Consider the following 23,078-nt stretch of genomic DNA (forward strand, 5'->3'; position numbering starts at 1 on the left):
AACAGCAGCCCAGGGGGTAAGATAGTAATTTACCAGATCCCAGGGTGAAATAGATTTATTTACATTAAAATGATGTATACCTTGTCCAAAATGGCGCCTATGCTTGTTGCTAGGCAGAGAGTACAAAAGTAAAGATGGCGGCAGACAAGTGGCAAACTGAGAAGTGGAGGTCTAATCAGTTGTGATTACTTGGGGGAAGGGTGTGGCAAGGTTCAGACCATAGCATGGTCAGAATATATGAAGAAAGGGTTACGTGCTGGAGGCTGAGAATATCAGTGTTTAGCTTGTTACCTTTTGACTCCTAACACTACAGAAGAACTATTTTGCTTATACAAACACAGAGGCTTCTTTGAGCTCAAAATTATTTTTGATCACCTCTATTATGCTTTCTGTGGAGAGATGTATTATTTTTAGAAACAGAGCAGAAAAGGGCAGAATGCGACAGTTTGGGGTTCAGTAGAAGAAGAATGAGTTACAGAATATCTCAAGATTTTTTTAAAGATAACTGTAGTACATAAAGCATTTGATGAAAGGTATTGATATTGTTGCATTTCAGGACAAAGTGGCCTCATAATTTCAGTCATCTCATCATTAAAGCATACTGATCAAAGCACACTAGGTTGGCTTAAATTTCCTCAAAAAGGAAACACTTCACAATATAAATATTTTACAATATCAGCCACTTGAAATCTTCATGTTAGGCCATATCACAGTACTTACCACACAGAACTTCAACCCTATGAATGTTATTGTTATCAACCTAAACAGTACTGATGCAGCGGCACCAATTCGCTAAAGTCAACAATGAAATCATTAACACAGGTTAAAACTGTTTTTTCTCTTATTGAAATAGAAATAAAACATGTTGACGCTTCTCACAAAGTCTCACACTGAAAAGTTAAAAACAAAAATTAGCTGCGGTCAGATTCAAGAGGGATTTGTAAAGTGCATCATCAAAAATATCTGACTCTCCCAAAAGATCTATTCCCATGAGCATCATGAGCAACGAACACTAGAACCAGAATGCATAAACAAGTGCATCACAGATTGCAAGTATCACCATCTCGATAACAATTACATTGTGGAAATACATGAAGAATGTGTGTTTTAGTCAAAAAAGATGAGAAGATTAAAGAAGATGTTTTTTGGATTTTTTTCCACAGTTTTATAAGCGTAGAAGTAAACTTATGTCGCTTGAAATTGTTTTACAAATAACGTAAAAATAAAAGCAAATGTAACTAAAATTGCAAACTCTTATGTAACATCACAGAATGTGTATAAAGTAACATGTGTAAGGGGTGCATAATCAGATGTAGTTTCAGCCTATTTTTCCCATATATTCTATGATCAGAGCAAACTCACCTATAAGTAAAATTATTTCACTGCAATAAAGAACAATATATATATATCAAAGCCTGTCAGATCAACATAATAAAATATTCCAAGGAAACATAAAATTGGTGCACATGAGACCTGATTACACAAACTGGTATATGAGGTTAGATGGCACTAGTCATTGACGTGTTTAATGGTAGAATATGCTGACATCCATACAGGTGCAATGAATAACATTTTCTAATAGTAGTAGAGTGGAATTTCTTTTTCTTTTACTTTATTTGTGATTATTGCCACCTTCACAATGACCAAGCACTATACTTTCCTGAGCAGGACAAGGACATACAGTATTTGCTATACCATACATACTTGTGTACATAGTCTTTAGCTACAGAACATACCTGAACCTGATCACTTAATTTCCAGTTACTTTTTCTTTTGGTATTGTTAGAGAGGGGGTGTTGCTTCTTGGACAGGAAACAGGAAGTGTTATCTCAGAATAGACTGGATAGGAACAATAGTTCACTAAAAATGAGCTATTGTCTGCACCAGGATTAGTAGCAAAACGGACTAAAAGCTCTGTACAGACAAATACAGGCTTCAAACTGAAATCCCAATACCACGTTTTTTATTTTAAAGAGAGTTTTAATTGAAGGGTTGTATTTGAAGGAACAAAAAACAAATAAATGTGATCATATGTTTCTCCCAAAATGTGCTATAGGCGAAGTAAAACATTTAACTATTAATAATATGTGCATCCATAAAGAGCAATCAAGTGAATCATTTTGAGCTTTTTTTCCCCACAAAAACCAAACAAACAAAAAAACTTTCTAACTTATACCAATACCCAAATCAAACAGAACGGCACATATGTCTAGCAAAACAGTTTAGAATGTAAAAAGTGTCAAAATTCTTAGAATGTAAATATCTTTAAAGTATGTTTAACTTATAATCTGGGTCTTTTCTTTTTTATCTTTACAGCTTGTTCACCTTCAAAATAAAACGCTCCATGGTGTATATGTGCGTCTAAATAAGACACAGAAATAATATAAGGAGATAAAATTTATAAACTGATTTAAACATGAAGAAAAATCAGATTTGATATCACTAAATGAAAACACGCGCGAAACCCCGCAACAAAAACACATCTCCAGCCTCTCCAAAAAAAAAAAACAACAACAACAAAAAAATCATTGCGCAGTTAAGAAAATTAAATTCGTTGAGTAGACTGCAATTTCCTTTTTGTATTAAGAAGAGTTTATCTTACCACGTTACAGTTACCTTTGATTTTACCTCAATCAAATCACTTCCACATCTAGTCTAGAATATAGACTCTGCATGTATGTACATATAGATTATGCAGACTCATCGGTAGGTCTGGCTTGCACAAGAATGCAAACTTGCAAATATGGCGAATAGCACTGGATGTGTTTTAAGGGGAAGAACAAGGTTTGGCATCATGCATTGATTGGGTTTAACCACACACTCCTGATCAAAGAGAATATAGACACTTTAATAAAATATAGGATAATTATTATACAGTGAGCTTATGTACTTTTGAACTGTATGCTAATTAAACGTTTGAATAGTAACACGACCACTGGTTTATACTCACACTCTTACTCTGCACAGAAATGTGAAATATACATATAATACACAGTGTGTAATAAAAAAAATAAAAAAAAATGGGGCAAAAAGTGAAACATAATCAAGGGCAGGAAAAAAAACTAGTGAGCCTTGCGGTATTTTAATTACAGCTCATGCTCCAGGCCCGTCACGCAGGGTTGTTAAACCTCAACATTTAACTTGAGGGGGGCGAAAAAAAATTAGATATTTATTTTATCTTGCGACGTACATAAGTCATGAATAATATTTCTATTCATCCAGACATACATTAGACTAGTTTACATTCAAGAAAGACCCCTACAGTCAGGGCTACATTCAGCAAGACACTTCCTTTTACTTAAAAGATTCAAAGTTCAGAATAGACTAATCAACACGCAGATTTCCATTAAATCCTTAGTCATTTTTTCCCCACTTAAAGATAGATATCTTCAATACTTATGCAACACAACGAAAACTAGAAATACACATAACGGTTCCTATAATCCACTTTTGGGAGATGTATGGGCTTTAAACCAAACCCAACCGAACAGACCTCACGACAACAAATAAAGCTTGCCACATTTCCATTGAATACTCAATAGGATAACTGAGGACGTCACGCAAAATATGTAATACAACATTTACGAAAGTACAGAGAACAACAGCTGTAGGTTTGAGCTACCACATGAAAAAATAGGCCCAACATATTAAGCCGCCTGTGTGTGTCCCAACAACACCTCAGAGAGACGGGATGTTATTGCATTGCTTTGGTGGGAAAGAGTCCACGCCGCTGTGGCATGTGTACCATCCATTAACAATACTTTTCTGAAAGGAAGAAGCAGGGGAGAAAGTCCTTGAGCTCTGGGCAAAAGCGTGACCTGTCTGGCTGCAGGGGTACTGGGAGGACTGAGGCCTGTAGCTGCCTCTCTGTAACAACAAAGGGTCCAAGAGGGGCTGTGACCTGTGTGTTGAGTAGTCCAAACTGCTGTCAAATGTGTGATGGAAACGTGACCTCGGGGTCGGCTCGTCTCGACTCTCTGGGGACAAGGGGACATCTTGAGATGAGGTGGGTGGATGAGTGGGGCTGATCTGGGTTCCATCCGAGACTCGGCTTGACCTGCCCTCCGCAATGTGACCCCCACCACCAGGACGCGCGTCGCCGTCTTTGGCGACTTGGGTCTTGTTGCAGTGGAGTTTCATATGTTTTCGCAGGGAGCTTGGGTGGGTGTAACACTTGTCGCAGCCTCTGACCTTGCACATGTAGGGTTTATCACTGGAGTGCACATGTGAATGCTTCTTTCTGTCGCTGCTGTTCGCAAACCTCCGGTTGCAGCCCTCGAACTCACATTTAAAAGGTTTTTCACCTAAACGTGCAAAGAGAAAAGTGACGGCGAGTTACGAAAAGGTTTGCAGGTCTCCGCATGTTCTGCCTGACCATGTAAACTAATGTTTATGTGGGCTGGGTCAGTGGGTGGGCCATGTCATATGAAATGGGAATCTAAAAGTTTGGTTTTTTTTAAAAAGTGCACAGCCATGTTTCGCCCAACAGTGTGAAATTACTTTTAATCACTCGCTCAGCAAAACACAGAGTCGCCCATAGGCATCGGTTAGAATTCTTTAAGAATGTGACACTTAAAAGGTAAATTGCTAACAATTTACAAATAATAGTTGCTGAAACTTTGGTGCGGTGCTAATTGCAACAAATGAGGCAGTGTATCTGCAGACTAAATCAAAAAGGCTCCAGGGCCTAGTTAAACATGCATTAGATTAACCTGCGACCGCAGTTGATTTGTTTAAATTCAGTTACCATGCTTAGAGTGAATTATGGCCATCAGGATACTAATTGTTCTTCTAGCACAAAGCTGCCTATAGCTGCTAGCCCTCGTCCTCCTGCCGGACTGAAGGGAAAAAAAGAAAAGAAAAGAGTCTGAATCGTAATCCTTGCGTGTGCATATTTATCTAAATTTAAAAACAGAATTAAAAAGAAAAAGCTAATATCTCAATATATATTTTTACATAAATTGATAAGCTGAACAGAGTGTGCAGTTGTGTAATAGCTTAAATGCCATTAAGCCTCTCTGTTCTGCCTCTGTCTCTTTGCTTTCATTAGTAAAATAATTTACAGCACAAGAAAAAGGGCTGCTTAATAAACGCCTTTCGGTCCTAAAGAGGCTATTCAGTACAATTTGGCTGTATTTCATTGTAATTAAATCTTGTTCCGCAAATTTTGAAATATTTTATATACAACACAAGCAGAAATATTATATATATATAATTCTGTGCTTATGTTAGTTGTGCAGAAAAAAGGGCAAAAGTTAGTCTGTAGAGTGATGTGAGTTTTCTTTTTATAAAAGGTTCACACTGCCTCAAGTAAGATGTCTATTAGAGTCAACAGGGCATAAGGAAATCATTCAAATATAACTCATTTTGTTTACACTGAATGAGGTCATCTCTGTACTTACCAACTACTGCTACATCACAGTGTGATGTGCTCTGTTAGTGTTCCTGAGTACAGGAGATGAGTCCCTGGGAGGCAGAGGCAGCGTAACGGCTACGTCACGACTCTCCGGTGTCCCGGGATTTATTTAAGCATTTCACTGAATGAAGTGGGAGAGGCACCCAAACCACTAGGCCTGCTGCCTATACTACACATAGTTTGCAACTGTCTTACTACTTCTCTGTCAGGCAGTAACGGAGAAGGCGACAAGTGTCACAAAAAGCTTTGCGTAACATTTCAATAACACTTTACATTGTGCTGTGCAGATATAATAATAATAATAATAATAATAATAATAATAATAATAATAATAATAATAATAATAATAATAATAATAATAGTAGTAGTAGTAGTAGTAGTAGTAGTAATAATAATAACAATAATAATAATAATAATAATAAATGTTTTTAAGAAAAAAAACTGAATATTGAAAACATGAAAAATATGTTCACATTGGTAAAAAATGAAAACTACTAAAACGTTATTAATATTATTATTATTATCATTATCACTATTTGTGTTGTTGTCTTATCATTAACTGACCTGTGTGAGTCCTCTTGTGGATCTTTAGATTTTCTGATCTTGCAAAAACTTTCTCACAGCCGTGAAATGGGCAGGGAAATGGCTTTTCCCCTGTGTGGACTCTGACGTGGTTCACCAGCTTGTATTTGGCTTTGAAAGGCTTCCTGTCTCTCACACAATTCTCCCAGTGACACACATATTCAGAGTGCTCAGGTCCTCCGACATGCTCCACTGTCACATGGGTGACAAGTTCATACATGGTCCCGAAGGCTCTGGAGCAAGGCAGCTTTCCAGCCCCCTCTTGGCCGTCACTCCACTTGCACACCAGCTCATGCTTTACTGTTTGTTTTGAGCACCTGAGGAAAGCGTCTCCTCCTCCACGCTGAATTGCCATGTTCAGGGGTTTGTACAGACCCAGGAACTGAGTGACAAGTTGCTGGCTGTTTCCCTTGGGGCTGATAGTTTGGCCGTACGGGTGAGTCCGGGTGAGGAGGTCGCCAGGCAGACCCAGCATCATCTGGCTGCCGAGATCTCGAGATGCGTCGGAGGACGCATGGGCCTGCTCCTGATAACTTGTGAAAAAAGTATGGTTTCTGTTGTCTCTGTAGCCATGAAAGTCACGATAGCGTCCAATCCCTCCATGTTGGTTAGGTCTTGATGCCAGTTGATCAGTGACGGGTGGCATGCCGGCTCCAGAAAGATTGGCTCCAATGATAATGCCCCTAGGGCTGTGCTCTAACCGGTGACTGGGGTATCCAGAGTCTGAAAAATTGGGAACCGAATGGTCAACATATGCACTGGACCTCGTCTCTGGGTAGTCTCGCAAATTGTGCGAGGGGCAGAGTTTTAAGGAACTGCCAGTGGGGTGTCCCATGTGCTCTCCTGCCAAAGGTGGCAGCACCACGCTGGGTTCAGTATTGCTCTCCCCGGGGTTGACGCAAGAGAGAGGGCAGCCACTAAACCTCGAAAGGCTTGTCATGTTTTGTTGTGAGTTTGGCTATGAGTTTGCAAAATCAACCAATTCAGCACTCAGGATACACCTAGAAATTCTGTTTCCATTTTCCTTGTTGTATATCATCTGCATGTGAAATTCTTGGCCGTGAACTTCGCAGAAGTAGGAACCAGACTCAATTTCGTTAAAGTTGGTGTGAGTCCCATGCCGTTCACTTTGCCCTCTTGATTTGTGGCAATAACCGTGGTAGTAAAAATGCTTCGAAACAGGCCATGGTGCAATATAAAAGCACAGCAGGCCAACCTGCTTTTAAAAAGGGAGCTTTGGGATTGGTTGGAATGCGCTGTGATTGACAGGCGCTGGGTTTGTTTTAAAAGGGACACGCAGGCGTTCACTGCACGACTCCGTTTTCAAATATCGCAGAGAAAATGCTTTGAAATGTGCCGCGATACTCCCAAATATTGCAGCCTCTTTAACTTCAGGCGACGTCTTATAATTCCCCTTCTCTAAATCTCTGCGTAGGAAAAACGCACAGGTTAATGCATAATACTAATCTTCTAGTAGAAATCGAGTGATTAAAAACCGATGTGAGCAAAAACACAACACAATCAGTTCCCAGCCTTCATGCCTTTTATTTCAGCAAATGTCCTGCTCCTGCCTGGCAAGTATAATAGAGAGACTGGTCCTTGCTTGTCCAGGCCAATTATTGTCAAGACTTTCATTTTGAGTAGAGCACCTCGTTTGAAAATAGTCAGAGTTACAGAATATTATTCCTCACAAATGCAGCAGTTGTTTGATTCAAACAAACAAACAAACAAACAAACAAACAAACAAACAAACAAACAAAAACATAATTGCTTCGGCACTCATTAACCTATATGAGCACCACGTTTAGATCCACATTTTTTCTAATAGTAATAGAAGGCTACTGTTCTCTCTCCGTGGTAAGATCATTGTGGTACATTTTTATTTTAGAGTACATTTCCGTACGGACGCAGTAATCTATTGGGCTCGTGTAGTATGGAAAATACAACTTTGATAAAGCAACAAGTAGTCCTACGAGGCACGATAATCATCTTGTTGGAAATAAAAGTTGTTTCAAACATACATTTCTAGTAGTGTCACTGGGGAGTACAGCAGAACAAGATGTACTATTTTATCCATGTGCTTATTGTAAATCACGCCTGTATATAACGCTGTTCTTATTAAGCCTAAATAAATTAATAATTTTCAAAAGTTCATCACGCACCGTCGTGCAGGCTGGCACAAATGTGAAAATGGTTACGTAAAATGCAGATTATGAAACGTGACGAACAGCAGTGGATAGGCTCCACTGTTCCTAGGAAACTCAGATAAACTTTCTTACTTTGGGGTGCTGTGAGGACAGCGAGCTTCAAGCTCCCCACGCTGCTGAACTGCAACACATATTTCTGCACGTTTTCGAGCTTTGACGTGGCTCTGGTTCGATAAACACGCAGCTTTTTTTGGGGGGGGGGGGGGGGGGGGGGTTTCCACCCTAACCACTTTAGCCTGATTCTTTTATCTGTTACTTTTATTTCAATCTACACAACTCGGCGTAAGATCCGAACTGCAGCTTGCAGGTTTAAGGTGAAAACCCCTCTTATTTCCAAAGACTTGAGCTGGTGGTATAATCAACGTGCAAAAAGAAAAAAAAACTTTCTGACGTCACCTGCAGTGGGTCCTATGCAGAGACAAAGCAAGGGGCCCACTTGACATTAAATGCTGGAAAATAGTAGACATTCCCAGAACTGGCCTAATTCCGTGAGGATTGTAATGGACGCTCATGTTTATCAACCTTTAACCTGATGCATTTCCGAAAAAAATCGAGGTTTAATGGCCAATAAACTGAAAGTTTCCAATCATATATTCAGATGGCATAAAAGCCTGAGAGACCTCAAATAACCCCTGTTCCTCATTTACAGGAAACAAAGGAAAACTGTTTAGAGTAGCTGCACTTTAAGGACTTAAATTCATATGCTGATTTTGAGGCTGTTCAGGTATACCCTTTCAGCAAGTTAAGTTTGAGACAAAGGCTTACACATATCTAACAATTAATAGGCCTTTTTAATATTTGCCCCATTTTTGTGCTATAGCAAGGAAATGTGAGCTCTTCAGTTAGTTAGTGTACCTGCTTTAAATATTACATAAATGTAACAATTTTTTAATTTCATGAGATAAATATTGTGAGAGGTTACCTTCAAACAATAAATCATAAAATTGGAAGCAATGGCAACAACAGTAAACAGTGTTTATTTGGTTAGGGGTTTGCAATGTTGCTTTACGCACATGCAATGTTATTATGACAAACAACTAATTTGAAAATTGCACGTCAATGTACAAAACTTCAGGTCAAATATCTACTTTGTAAGAAATGTAAGCATTTTGACATCTGAAATCTCCTCCAGCCCTGCAGCCTTATAAGTCTGGTTTATGCTGGCTGTTTGACAAGGCAGATGAAATTCTGGTGACTGCTGCATGTGAAATATCACTTGCAACAATCAAAACATTCATGTCAGGGCATAGTTTTTACAGCCACAAGGTCCATGTCGCTCCAAGACGCTCTTAGTCAATATGAATCAAATATATTATAAAGGCGCAATGCAGAGAAAAAATGGAAGACAAGTCAAATGCCAGTTTAAATTCAAGGCTTACTGAATACGAAGCAATGTTATAGACTGGACTGAAAATTCAGCAAGTTCAGTTAATTTAACCTTGGATGGTGATGAGAAGAAGTCTATTTTTTTTTTTATTAAATAAGACCCTTTTTGGGGAAAACTATTTGCACACAAAAGGGAAAAACAAGCACCACCACACACACACACACACACACATAAACACACACATATTAAAATGAAATGTAGCCTGTTGTAGGCTATATTATAATAATATGGCTGCTTTTCTATAATAATCTAGTCACTATCCGTATACAAATCACTAGCGTTACACATGGTGAATGCTGTAATGTAACACAAGATATAAATAATAATAATAATAATAATAATAATAATAAAAAACTTCAAATGGAAACCAAAAACAAAATGATTTCAAGTATCCATATTCATTTGTGATTGTGTGAGCTGTGTTTGTGTTTTCTTGTAGTAATAAGAACGTGTGTATGTGGGTTTGTGTGGCTGTTTAAACAACTGCATGCATTAGTGTGGAGTGCGCTGAAATATTATAATTGATGAGGGATGGCAGTGCACAGTCTTGCCATGACTTTATGAAATTTAGATGAATTAACAGGTTTGGGATGAGTCCATTTGGAGACAGATGCTCGAGCAAATCACAGCAAGAAGTCATTTAGCCCTCTCCATCAGGCAAACTCCATGTGCTGTAGTCAGTCAAGGCCCAACTGACCATATAATCTATGAAACACATACAACGATCTGCACAGTTATTATTGTATTACATACAGTTATGAGCCTGTAATGAAATAAATGACGAAAATATGGAACTGCGGAAACATTTCGCCACTGAAAAACATGAGAATTGAAAAAAACTAAACACATGCATAGCACAAAAACATGCCTAGTATCAACGTAATACAGGCACTGTGAAATTCTATATTACAAGACAGTTAAATTACCGTTTGTATTGTAAAGCAATATGATGAGAAAATCCTTCTCATTATCAGCTGCTACAGGTGCAGGAAAAACTAAAACAGCATTTGTTGCAGCTCCATGTGTTTTGAAAACACAAAGCATAATGTAAATTTTTGCTTTGTGAAAGCACTATGCATTCTGAAAATAAGTGGATGCACATGTTATGAAGACAAATAGCAGAGCTGGAACAAATAAAAGAACCTCTATTATTCTCAGACTCTATTAAATTTACTGGATGTTCGAGTGAATGCGAACCTGAGCCACTGTAGTGTTTTAAGCTCCGTCGAATATAAGAGAAGTGGGAAAGGTGATAGAGAATGCACCCTTATTCAACACACAAAGCACCACAATTCATTTTCTTAATAAATCAAGCAACAGACATGACACATTTAAACCACAGCAAAATGTAGAAGTTCAATCTTCACATTGTCTATTTATCCAAAACAGTGAATCACAGAATCATCCATGTAATTGTGCCTCTGGGATACATTGATCACTTTACTTTACATTTTAAAATGTAAATACTGAAAACAGGATCACATACAGTGGCATTCGGTTGCAGCTTTTCCATTTTAGGAGAGATTAAGGTTATACTTCTGTCTGGTCACTACTGAGTTAATTTCAAGTCCACAAACTTGTCTATAGCACTAGCGGCCTAAGCCGGCCAAACATAGTGTGGGCCACAGGCCAGACATCATGGACTAAAAAAAATCACTCAACTTTGCTACACGCACATACACAGAGAGAGAAAAAAGACTGGGCTGTGATATGTCTACTGGTTTATATAAGAATAGAATTACCATGCATCTAGGTCATTTACGAAATTACACAATGGAAAAATCCTTTATAATTACTGACTCTAACACATCTAGTTAGAATAAACATATAAATGTGAGATGTTTACCATTTAGGGTGATGATTATGTTCTGCTCTTTTCCAGCAGCAGTGGGCCTACTGTCACAGAGGTATGCACACTAAAATATTCTGATACTTTTTAGGTAACGCGCATGCTCAGTTGGAAGAAGATTATGTTATAACCAATAGGCTATTCCAACGCCCAGTGAGGTAATCCCAGGAAAGATAACTAAATAAGCAAATTATAAATACCGCAGTCCTGCAGAAGAGCCTTCAATAAATTGGCACGTTTCATTACGGATACTTAAAAAGGGGGGGGGGGGGGGGGGGGGGGGAGAGATGACATGTGTCTAGCTACAGAATGAATAAAAACACACACACCCAAATACAAAGTAATGATATATATGCATATTCCTGCAAGAATTTAATGCAATTGGCCATTAAAAAGAACATATAAAAATATTAAATTAAATATACAAATCAGTATGATTGTAAAATGGATTTGCAGCTTTACCTACATTAAATTAAATAGATACGTCCAAACGTGAGAGGAAAACGCCACTCAGCGCAGAGCTCGATGTTAAATATTTTGGGGTAAAAAAAAAAGCTGGTGTGCATGAGACAAACAATACGCAAAACCGCAGTCACGTTAGTTTTGGAAAGTTTATTTCCCCACTATTTGAAAGTTCCCACATTTTCTATTGTTCAATAATAAATAATAATAATAATAATAATGTTAACGTTCCCGGGAAATGCTCCCCTTCCTGGCAAGAAGTCGTGGATAAAATACAGAACAAAACAGAAATTTTAAAATAAAAAAATAAATAAAAATGCTACCTAATACTCTTGTAATCCTGACTCTCTTTATGTTTGTTTTGATGAGAGCATGAATAATTAGTAAATGAGTGTTTGATGTCCCCAGTTGTCAAATTCCACATTCGTGCAGTGAATTGAATAAAAAATATTCAACAAATGCCAGGATACAAGAAGAGATCAGCGGTAGTTTTAAATTTAACTCTCAAGCAACAGTTGCTTTACATTAGGCCTGGCTGATGACAGCTCCCCCCCCCTTTTTCTCAGCAAGAGCTCGGTGCCTACGCTGCTGCTCTGTGGCTCACAAACATTTGTGACTCATCTTAACCATGTCACTTAATTATTTCATAGCGGTAATATGGCTTGCGAATACACGGCACATAACCTTAAGTGGTGTATGGAGCATTCACGTTTCAACGAGCCAATAAAATATGGAGGGAGTTTAGGAAAACTTAACAGGCTGCTTGTCGCTTGCGAAAGTTCACAAAGGTCGCAATAAATCCCGATGAGTTTTTTTTTTCTCTGTGTGTATGTGTTCGTCTTACACTGTGTGTGTGTGTGTGTGTGTGTGTGTGTGTGTGTGTGTGTGTGTGTGTGTGTGTGTGTGTGTGTGTGTGTGTGTGTGTGTGTGTACGCGCTTACTGTGTTGCAGTATGAGAAGACGAGTGTGTGAGAATGAAGGGGGGAGTAAACTGTGAGAGGCTATCCCTTCGTCGTGAGAGAGAGAGAGAAAGGGAGAGAGATGAAGAAAAGTAGAGAGAGGGAGGGAGAGAGGCTGAGCGAGAGAGAGGGAGAGGGAAAGGGAGAGAGAGCGGCTTATGGAGGAAAACGATGAAGTGAATCTCATTTTTCCCTCTCCCCCCTTCAAAATAAGTTATTGAGTTATGTTGTCGAGTCGTTATGTAAAAAAAGCGTAAATGTTATATTAGTATGCGAGCTGGTTAGAAAAAGAAAAAGAAAAAACAGAGGTTTGCGGGTTCTTGCAACAACTGAATCAACATATGAGCAACAGGCCTAAACACTAAGCAGCCGAGGTTCACTTCAACAAAACTAAATCCCGTGTAACCTCCACGGGCTAAATAAAGTGTAGAGTTTAGCACTTCCACAGCATGCAGTTCACACAGGCCTCTTCTTCTCTCTCTAGCACAGAAAGACGACGGATAAGTAGGAAAACTCACCTTTTCAATCTATAACTCTTTCTCGACGAAATGTTCTGGGAGTGAATGCGGTAGGATGAGGGCGAGAACAGAATGAAGGACTGATTTGATTTTTTTCTCTCTTTTTTCTCTCGCTTTTTTTTTTTTTTAGCCCAGATCCCCTAAAATAAAGAATGTGAGCTCCTTCCTGGGACAGATTGAGGGGGGAAGGATGTGAAAGGCTTGGAGTTAAAAAGCGCCGCTTGAAGCACTCAGCGCGTCTCTGAACTTGATCAGATTTTATGTGTCCTGCAGCGAGTCAGCGGCAGCCCTGTGAAACTTGCTCAATGGCACGAATTTTTTGGCTGAGCGAAAAAATCTCAGGATATTACAATTACTGCCATCTTTCTTTCTGTCTTTTATTCCTCCGTCTTACACCCTATAGAGCTTTTGCAAAAAAAAAAAAAAAAAAATACCCCCTCCCCTTTCAAGCGGCTTCAAGAAAGCCACATTTTGGAACTGCGCCAAGTACATTCAAGTTTTCAGTTAATAAGAGCCAAACTGGTCACATGAAAGAGAAAAAATAAAGGATAATGATAGATAGATAGATAGATAGATAGATAGATAGATAGATAGATAGATAGATAGATAGATAGATAGATAGATAGATAGATAGATAGATAGATAGATAGATAGATAGATAGATAGATAGATAGATAGATAGATAGATAGATGGATACTATATAAAACCTACAACACATTTTAGTTTTTCTAAGTTCAATACTACAAATTTCAGTTCAAAAGTGCCATAAGTGGTTGCTCGAAAAGTTAACTTTCTAGTATATCCTCTACAGATTGTAGATTATATATTTCTCTGAATCTTTAAAATTGTTTGGGAGTTTCATCAGGAGTACGACTCGTGTACGGCTGCATTTGACATGCGCTCCACATAACACATGCAGGATCTGCGCTAGAGCGTTGTTATACCTGCAAAATAATGCCTGCAACAACCAATCAAATGAAAGCAATTGAGACGAACTGCCATCTTCAATAACAAACTGTGCCAATCACCAGAAATCAAGCCAATTACCACCCTTCGTCGCAGTCACGTGTTACAGGGGTAGCAGAACGCCGATTGGCCGTCGTAGCACTGCCTCCCGAGTTCATTTATGTTCTGGGAGTGAGTGATTGACTTTATCAGTCCAAGGACATCATCCGCCTGGTAAGGGGGGGAAGTTTGATCCTCTTTCTCACGGATTGCAGTCAACGGGAGTTTTTTCTCCCAACTCTTTGCATAGGATTTTTCCCCATTTTGGCTTGGTTTGTTTTTGTTGTTTTTGGATTTTTCCGCGCAACGTGGTACATCTCGACGCAGTGTGCAGCTTGCGCGCTCCGCTAAACTGGATTTTAATTTTATTTTCAGTTTTTTTCTTCCCAGCTCCTGAGTTTGCTTCAAGCTCATGACTATGCTTCTTGATAGCGGTCCGCAGTTTGCATCGTTAGGAGTGGGGGGCTTCGGGACGCCGCGGCACCACGAAATCGGGAACAGAGACCCTAGTCTGGGACTGAATCCCTTCAGTGATTCCTCCCACTCCGCTGCTTTTAAAATCAGCCCCGTGGCTCACGATATCGCTTCCAGCCAGACATCAGCTTTCACACCGCAAGCCAGTGGATATGCAGCTGCACTGGGACACTCTCACGGCGGGCAGGTGGGCTCGTACGGCGGGGGAGCTTTCAATTCAACACGAGACTTTCTCTTCCGGAACCGGAGCGTTGGAGAGTCCACAGCTCCGAGCACCCAGCATGGGATCTTTGCAGCTTCGGCGGGGAGCCTCCACGGGCCGCCCGGGATCACCGATAACCCAGGACATTTGTTGTTTCCAGGACTTCATGACCAGGGAGTGAGCCACACTTCATCCAGTGGACATGTTGTTAACAGCCAAATGCATCTTGGCTTGCGCGGGGACATTTTCGGCAGACCTGATCCGTATCGTCCTGTAGCGAGCCCTCGGACAGACCACTACGGGGCTCAGCTCCACAACTACAACCACCCCATCAACATGAATATGGGGATGAATGTGCCGACACACCACGGTCCGGGAGCCTTCTTTAGATACATGAGGCAACCGATCAAGCAAGAATTATCATGCAAATGGATAGACGAGAACCAGATGAACAGACCCAAAAAGACTTGCGACAGGACTTTCAGCACCATGCACGAGATGGTCACTCATGTGTCCATGGAGCACGTCGGCGGCCCCGAGCAGAGCAACCACGTCTGCTACTGGGAGGACTGCCCGAGAGAAGGGAAATCTTTTAAGGCCAAGTACAAACTCGTCAATCACATCCGTGTGCACACGGGCGAGAAACCGTTCCCATGCCCGTTCCCCGGATGTGGGAAAATATTCGCCAGATCGGAAAACCTGAAAATACACAAAAGAACACATACAGGTAGGCACCAACAGCATCTTAGCATCATGTAAAAAATATAGAAAGAGAGCCTATTTTTAAATAGACCCCATGCTTCAGTGTTCCAGATATAAACGTGCATGTTGTTGTGTTATTGTTTACGAGGTCCTTTTCAGAAATTGGACCAACTTTTCTAATGGCGATAAGCTCCCAGTTTCCTTTTTTCGAAATTATATGAAAATATACAGATTGGATAATGTTTCCACAGTAGAGTATAAACCACATTGCTCTGCAACTTTGCTGTAGTGTTCAGCCTCGTTAATTCTTGCAGCTTTTGTCCTGAGAAGTTTTGTGCCAGTCCAAAAGATACTTCATTTACTTTACGCCAAACTTTCGGTGCATTTGCTGTATTGGTGCTTAGGGCAGACACGGGGCTCGTGTGCTTTTTGAACACATTACAAGTAAGCAATTTCTGGCTGCGTTCATAATTGTCGCTCTAGTTCAGTCAGTGCACGGTACAGAATGCCCTGTTGATTCAGTATTTACTATACAAGAGCACACGCACTGAGGAGGCCAGTAGTAGCATGAAGGAGCAGGCCTCTTGAATAAATAAAGCCTGACAGAGCAGTGTGTAGTAGTGGAGCAGTATCCATGTCGCCCCGAGAATGTAGGTTACTCTGTTATATAATAGGCTGCAGACAATTTACATCTTGTGTCTTCGGATTTACAGTCGGTGTTACAATGGGGGTTTGTTTGTGCGGGCCATTGAGGGGTAATTCACGATGTTTATTTAATCCTCCAGGTGAGAAGCCGTTTAAGTGTGAATTTGATGGCTGTGACAGACGCTTCGCCAACAGCAGCGACAGGAAAAAGCACATGCATGTGCACACATCAGACAAGCCATACATCTGCAAAGTGTGCGACAAGTCATACACACACCCTAGCTCTCTCAGGAAACACATGAAGGTAATTAACGTCTTCATTACTCCTTAAACACATTAACACACTCACACACACGCCACTCCACCTCCTTTACCACAGACAGAGACCATCACAACTTTAGGCTTTTTTTTAAAGATGTTATAGGCTAGCCCAGTCACACTGCAAAAAAAGGTACAAAAATGGTGTGCAATCACAATTAGTGTGTTAGCGGCTCTTGATTTTAAATAGCTAAAAGATTAAACGATTAATAGTTTAAAAAAAAACTCCCCCTTTGTTGTTGTTCTCTGATGATGGATTTTGATTTGTATTTTTCTTTAAAATAGCCGTCTTCTATAAATATCCGCTAGCAATAAGCAATTTTTTTAAATATATTTTAACCATCTAGTACTTTGAGAAAACCTATTTTTATATAAACTTTAACAGTGTGTTGATGCGGATATTTCTATGCAGTCCAGAAGCTCGCCTGTTTACCATTACAGTTGCCCCATAAAACTCAGAGCTAATCCGCATTTAAGTTCAGCCTCCTTCCATAAAGACACTTAAAGGTCACCGTTTACAATGACTGCCTCAGTAACTCAGTGCTCGTGTCCCCATGTTTTGCAGGTTCATGAGTCTCAAGGATCTGAATCGTCTCCAGCAGCAAGCTCCGGATACGAGTCGTCCACACCGCCAGTCCTGGTCTCAGCCAGCACTGAGGACCCGACAAAAACGCCGCCGTCAGCCGTACAAAACACGTCTGGTCACAGCGAAGGACTGGCACCCAACTTTAATGAATGGTACGTTTGAAGTCAGAAGAACAAATTCCCTCTCAATGTGGACCAAGAGGATGAGCAGGAAAAAAAACATTAAAAAAAACTATTCATTTTCACTCCACACACATACACACACACATACACGCACACATCATCATCAGATACACACGCAAACACACGCGAATGGGATTGGAACAAGAACAACAGCAGGAGATGAGAGCAAAAGCCAGCACCAAGCAGGCCACGTCCGTTCTCAGGATCACGAAATTTGACTTTTATTCCGCAGTTTTGAGGAAATCAAATAAATCACGAATAAATAAACGCTATACTTTCTCAATATAAATAAATGTTTTTTTATCCTTTAGTTAAAGTTTTCAGAAAAAAATGTTTTATTTTTCATTTTATGTATTTTCTCAAATTTTTATTTAAAAAAAAGAATAAAAAAGGAAAATTATTTCACGCTGTTTTATATAACGGTGACGCTCTATTGTCGCCTCTTCAATTGATTGTTGAAACTTCAAACAGTCTTAAGAAACGTGCCAAAGTCTTTGTCATGAACTTGAACACAGAAAAAAAAAATCATAACTAAATATTATCTCGTGAATGTATTTCCTTGTTTGATGGGGTCGAATCTGTTGTCAACGTCCGTTTTCAGGTGGAGAAATGTGGTATTAGGTTACGATTGTTACCGTTGAATATAACGTTGCCTTTTGTTAATACCGTTGTAAATACATATCCATGATGCCATATTTATCAATTTGTAATTTAATTATGGGTATAAGTTCTGAAACTTAAATGATATTTATGGAAATGTTTTCTAACAAGAACTGTACAGTTTTGGTCATAACCAGCTTAACATGGAACAAATGATAAACTAAAGCTCCAACATCGCGATTGTATCCTTCTGTTTTTTGTTGTTGTTTTATTTTTTCCTTTTTAACCAATAGGCCTACATGTGTCTTATTTGGATTAATTAAATCATTTATATGAATATTATGGATTTGTCTATATATAATGCAGATATTTCCGTCACTTTTATTTTGTTTATGAGACCATTGACATGTAAAATCATTGACTTTGTAGAGCTGAGTTCAGTTGAGCTGAGAAGCTATAAAACGGTTCTGTTGTTACCTTTATTTTTGGTTAAATTTAAACTTTTTGTGTATTTTACTTTTATAGAATCAGAACTAGATGTCAATCTTAGCATAAACTCAGTATTGGGGGAAGAAGAAAAAAAAGAGAGAAAAGAATGAACCCATCAGCCTATTGCACTCCTATACTACAGGTCTTAGAGTGTGCGAAGTCATGATTTCCAAATCAAGGTGACAGCATTTTGAGTATTTCAAATTGAGGTCAAGACCCGAACTATATGCGCCAGTATGGCAACCTTTCTAGTTCCAGAAGTGTCTTTGTGCAAGTATGTTTAAATGTGTGCATCGGCAACAATGGAACTGTCACAACACAGTATCTTCAAAAATAAAAAAGTTTTTTTTGTCTGTCAGCTTGCATTGTTTTAAATGTAATTCTGTGAAACTAAGCGTGTTATTTGTTGTGGTGTTGCATATAGAGCAGTTTGATTACACATTTGCTTGTTTTGTGTGAATAACTTGTCAAGATGACATTTTTGTGTTTAACAAAATTTAGTGGAAGGAATTCTAGATCTATGTGGGTTGGGGAGAACACGTTCAGTGGCAAAAAGAGTTACAGCATTGCATTGTAACCTATTCTCAAGAATTAAATATTATGCATACACAAAGTATATTGTACTCATATGAGAACAATTTCAGACCACCAGCACTACTTTTAAAATAAAATGTAAAAACGGTACCTCTTGACAGTGATATATGAAATAAGTTTATTTAAATAATTTAAGGAATATATGTTTTATATGCTATTTTCTATACCTTAATTTAAAAGAAGTACTTTTTCTTATTCCCACCACCTTTCTGCCCCATGTCCAGAGGTCAGAGAATAATATCTGATGTATAAACACAGCTAGAATGTGATGTTGTAACACTTTCTGGGAGAAATGGGTCACAATCCAAGTTATTCCTGAAGAACAAAAATGTTTTACTGATGAACTGTGTCACTGTGCCACATCGAGGCAAACCATGTTACAACAGCAGGCCTATGCGTTAGCCTATAGCTACCAGAGTCAAACGTTCCTTGTACTTTTTAGGCTACTGTATGTTGGTTGATTTATTTTATCAACTATTTATGAAGAAATGTGAACGGAAATTTTGACTGAAATTAAACAAAACATTATGAAAAGCGACTGTCAGACTGCGCCGTTGATTATTATCAGCATGTTGTTCTGCACCCTGCATGTTAACGCATATAACCGACACTGCTTGCCATGCTATTTAGTAGGAGTCACTTGAACTTGACACTGATTAAGGCGCCATCTTAGTATCTTGGCCTTGTGTGTGTGTGTGTGTGTGTGTGTGTGTGTGTGTGTGTGTGTGTGTGTGTGTGTGTGTGTGTGTGTGTGTGTGTGTGTGTGTGTGTGTGTGTGTGTGTTCAATGGAAATCCTAGGGGGAGGAAGTTGAAGGACCACTTCTTGGCAGTGTGTAGGGACTTTAGAAAGGCCGGTAAGGCATCTGTTTATGACTATGAAAGCTGCAAATGTAAAGTTTATTTTCTTCTTCTTCAATGACTGCTTACAGTGATTGAAAAAAATATATAATAATCCTGTCATGCAGAGTGGAAGACGGGCAACTGAGGACACTGTGTGACCGTGAAAGTGGAGCAGGAATCGTTGCCAAAAGTGGCAGTGCCTCAGCGTCTCCCACTACCCGAACAAGGCACAGCTACATAAAAAACAACCAAAGGAGTTAACACACATCAATAGGCGCCATAATAAGCATTTAAACGGCGAAAAAAATCTGTCTGAATTACAACAAGTGCACATGCACACATCGGGAAAGCCCCGTGTAATAAATAGGAATTTATTCAGTGCTTTAAAATAAAAGAAACAACAACAAATGCACATTTCCTATTGCTCTGTCTGGGAGACTGGTGTAATCTGACGACTTTACTTCCCGGTAAGTCTGACACAGAGGGTTACTTTAAACCCCCACCACACAGTATTCTTCAGCTATAAACAGTTATTGAGAAAAACTGATTCTAATTCTGTTTTGTTCTACTTTTGCGCAAGCGCACCCTTCGCATTTGGTTTGATTTCATTTCTTTTCACCCCTTCCCTCCTTGCCTCCCCCTCCTACCCTTTTCCTCCCTCCCTTCCCAGCTAGTCTAGTCGCACATTTCAAGTTGCTCCTCTCACACACCGTGACGTCAAATAACCGAGACCCGGCTTTCTCCGAAGCACGGCGGCTCGCACGAAGGTTGCATTTTTACGCGCGGATTTGAGATGTCCTAAGCACAGACGTGGCTGCGCTCTGACCCGCAGCAGGTGACCGTGATAAGAGTAAAGAAAGCATACTACGAGGAAATAAACACAACTCTAATATACCTACATTTAAGAGTTAATCACACCTCAGTTTACGTGTCATTAAAAAGCACATTCATGTGAATTTGGGTCATTAATGTAGGGGTGCGTTTAACTCTGCAATTAAAATGCAGCTTGCCAATAAGGTGCATTCAAGCTGTTTCCTAAAACAAGCCATCATTTCCACACTATATGAGAACTCGGTACCGATGATTCAACCCAGACGGAGGAAAAAACATGAAAGGCTCTTTTCTAGTGGGTTCTCAATGGATTAGAAAGCAGTGATGGTCACGTGGATGCAGTTGTGTAAAGACAAGCGGCTGTATAACAACAATGTCCCACTGTAGCAGACAACAACTGGCTCTCAATTAGCCTGCTCATTCATCTTGGGTTATCTTATGGATTGCCGTACTGGGCTCCAGTGTGTGCACTCGGAGGATGGCAGCTGACTGTTGGCAGCGTGCAGCAGCCTATAATCTCTCCGCTTATATAGTCTTCTTGTGGTGGTGGGGGAGGAAGGGATCGGAGGCGGAGGGGAGCGGGGGGGCTGGGTGCGGAGAGAGGGGGGGGGGGGTGCATTTTGCAGGGGAAAAAATGGACTGAGACGTACGTCTCGCTTGCGCACGCCGCTGAAGTTTTATATCGGATTGATTGGTCAACCCCAACCCCTTTACCTTCCTCGGTTTTCTCAGTAGCAGAGTATTCGCTGGCTAAGCGGGAGAGCTCGCTCTAAGAGGATAAACTGACACAAGCAGGTCCCAAACGCCTTTTGTCACGCAACGGAGGCTGTGATCTTTAAAAGAAAAAAAGAAAAGAAAAAAAAAGCAGCTAATTCATCGCTAACTGAAAATTAAGTCATTATTGGACACAAAGTGCAAAGATAAATTTCGATCAATTCACAAGTAACTCGGTTAGTAGGTTAAAAGATAGAGCTGGAGATGCAAGGCTATTATTAGCTTTTATTCGACACTTTAAGCAAGGGGTTATCTGACACAAGGCTGTTTAATAACTTAGGGTGTATTCTATTTTGCTCAAAGGCACAGCAGCACGGCAGTTGGGATACTCTGTATCGGAGACAGCGCCTGCACATCTGCACATGACCGCTTTGCTGATACACGTTCAGGTTTTATCCCATCACTCCTTAATTAATGGGATGCTGCCAAAACTGAAGCATCATGGAATAACTGCACCGAGCATGGGAGTGTGTACTGTTTCTCTGTGTGAGGATATGAATGTGAGTGAAATAAGAGGGTTTCCATCTCCGCATACAGAAACGAAAAATCTGACACTGCTGATATTTATATATATTTTTAATGAAGGCATTAAAACTACACGGTTAACCAGAATAGTGCCTCTAAACTCAGCGTGACAATTAGAGATTGAAATGAAACGGATTTGTAACAGCACGCGGCTGCATATAGCTTCATAAACAATCAGTTGCATACATCTGATAATTAAAAGCCTCCTTTTGTGCTGAAGTTAATCGAAGGTTGTTTCACCTTCGGCAGGGTGCTGAATATGCATCCGCAAGGTGCCTTAGTCCACGTGTTTCTTTATATGTTAAGGTGTTTTGTGGCTTTTGTGATGGAAACTGTTGAACACAATGTCATTGTGTTTGCCTTCAATTATCCTTCAACTCACTCACACTAGGCTAGGTTGGACGCTCACCTAATGCACATTTCGTGACGATTTATTTGCCCCTAACACTGTGTCGCACGAGGTGATGAGTGGAAGTTGTTGGCCTGTCATTTCCACAAAAGAACAACAAAACATCGCAAAATAAAATAAGTTACTCACCAAGTTCAGTTTCTAAAGCGTCTCACACTTTGACAGCAGCAACAAATTGCCTAAAAAATGCACCTGGGGATTATAATTCGAAATAAAATTTACTTCGAGGCTTCTTAGCCACCTCCCTCCAAGATAAACAAAGCATTCTTTCAAAAACATTTCTATTATGCTGTGAGCTGAAAGACAATCCATTAGCAGGATGTCCAACAGGAGACAGCGGCAATTCCCCAACATCTGGCAGGGTGTCAGAAACTTGATGAATTCCTTATCAGAGCGGGCGCAGGAATCAAAGCTAATAGGTCCCTGGAGTAAGGTCTCTGGCAAACGTTCATTCAGAAAAGCAGATGTTCAGCAATTGTGCCTTGCGTTTGTCTTTTGACAGATATATTTTCAACACTTT

General features: G+C 39.8%; 3 protein-coding genes across 5 annotated transcripts in view; 1 reads left to right on the top strand and 2 right to left on the bottom strand.

The window, feature by feature from the left end:
- Positions 1–23,078, bottom strand: part of LOC146677900 (uncharacterized) — an 81,524-nt gene that overhangs the window by 8,989 nt on the left and 49,457 nt on the right. The window contains exon 1 of one of the 3 annotated variants that reach the window (XR_014907672.1): positions 13,381–13,760. The exons of the other annotated variants lie outside the window; for them this stretch is intronic. The gene's annotated coding sequence lies outside the window, so the exon portion shown is untranslated. Of the gene's footprint in view, positions 1–13,380; positions 13,761–23,078 lie in introns of those variants that run through there. 3 annotated transcript variants of the gene reach the window in all.
- Positions 1,051–7,902, bottom strand: zic6 (zic family member 6). Its single transcript, XM_085427740.1, has 2 exons — positions 5,981–7,902; positions 1,051–4,304 (listed from the first exon to the last, which is right to left on the bottom strand). Exons 1-2 carry the CDS (start codon positions 6,936–6,938, stop codon positions 3,679–3,681), a joined length of 1,584 nt encoding a protein of 527 aa, XP_085283866.1. The 5' UTR covers positions 6,939–7,902; the 3' UTR covers positions 1,051–3,678.
- zic3 (zic family member 3 heterotaxy 1 (odd-paired homolog, Drosophila)) lies at positions 14,517–19,711 on the top strand. Its single transcript, XM_085427754.1, has 3 exons — positions 14,517–15,789; positions 16,550–16,713; positions 17,293–19,711. The coding sequence occupies exons 1-3, from the start codon at positions 14,799–14,801 to the stop codon at positions 17,473–17,475; spliced, it is 1,338 nt and encodes a 445-aa protein (XP_085283880.1). The 5' UTR covers positions 14,517–14,798; the 3' UTR covers positions 17,476–19,711.

The sequence above is a fragment of the Rhamphochromis longiceps genome, linkage group LG2 (genome assembly GCF_057381845.1).
Source record: "Rhamphochromis longiceps isolate RC_006_pf linkage group LG2, R_longiceps_female_GT1.1, whole genome shotgun sequence".
Taxonomy (NCBI): Eukaryota; Metazoa; Chordata; class Actinopteri; order Cichliformes; family Cichlidae; genus Rhamphochromis; species Rhamphochromis longiceps.

Bases quoted from the DNA above. Each gene is read 5' to 3' on its own strand.
- zic6 (XM_085427740.1), bottom strand. From the start codon at position 6,938: ATGACAAGCCTTTCGAGGTTTAGTGGCTGCCCTCTCTCTTGCGTCAAC. The intron at 4,305-5,980 runs GTCAGTTAATGA...TTGCACGTTTAG, and splicing joins CCACAAGAGGACTCACACAG to GTGAAAAACCTTTTAAATGT.
- zic3 (XM_085427754.1), top strand. From the start codon at position 14,799: ATGACTATGCTTCTTGATAGCGGTCCGCAGTTTGCATCGTTAGGAGTG. The intron at 15,790-16,549 runs GTAGGCACCAAC...TTAATCCTCCAG, and splicing joins ACACAAAAGAACACATACAG to GTGAGAAGCCGTTTAAGTGT. The intron at 16,714-17,292 runs GTAATTAACGTC...CATGTTTTGCAG, and splicing joins CTCTCAGGAAACACATGAAG to GTTCATGAGTCTCAAGGATC.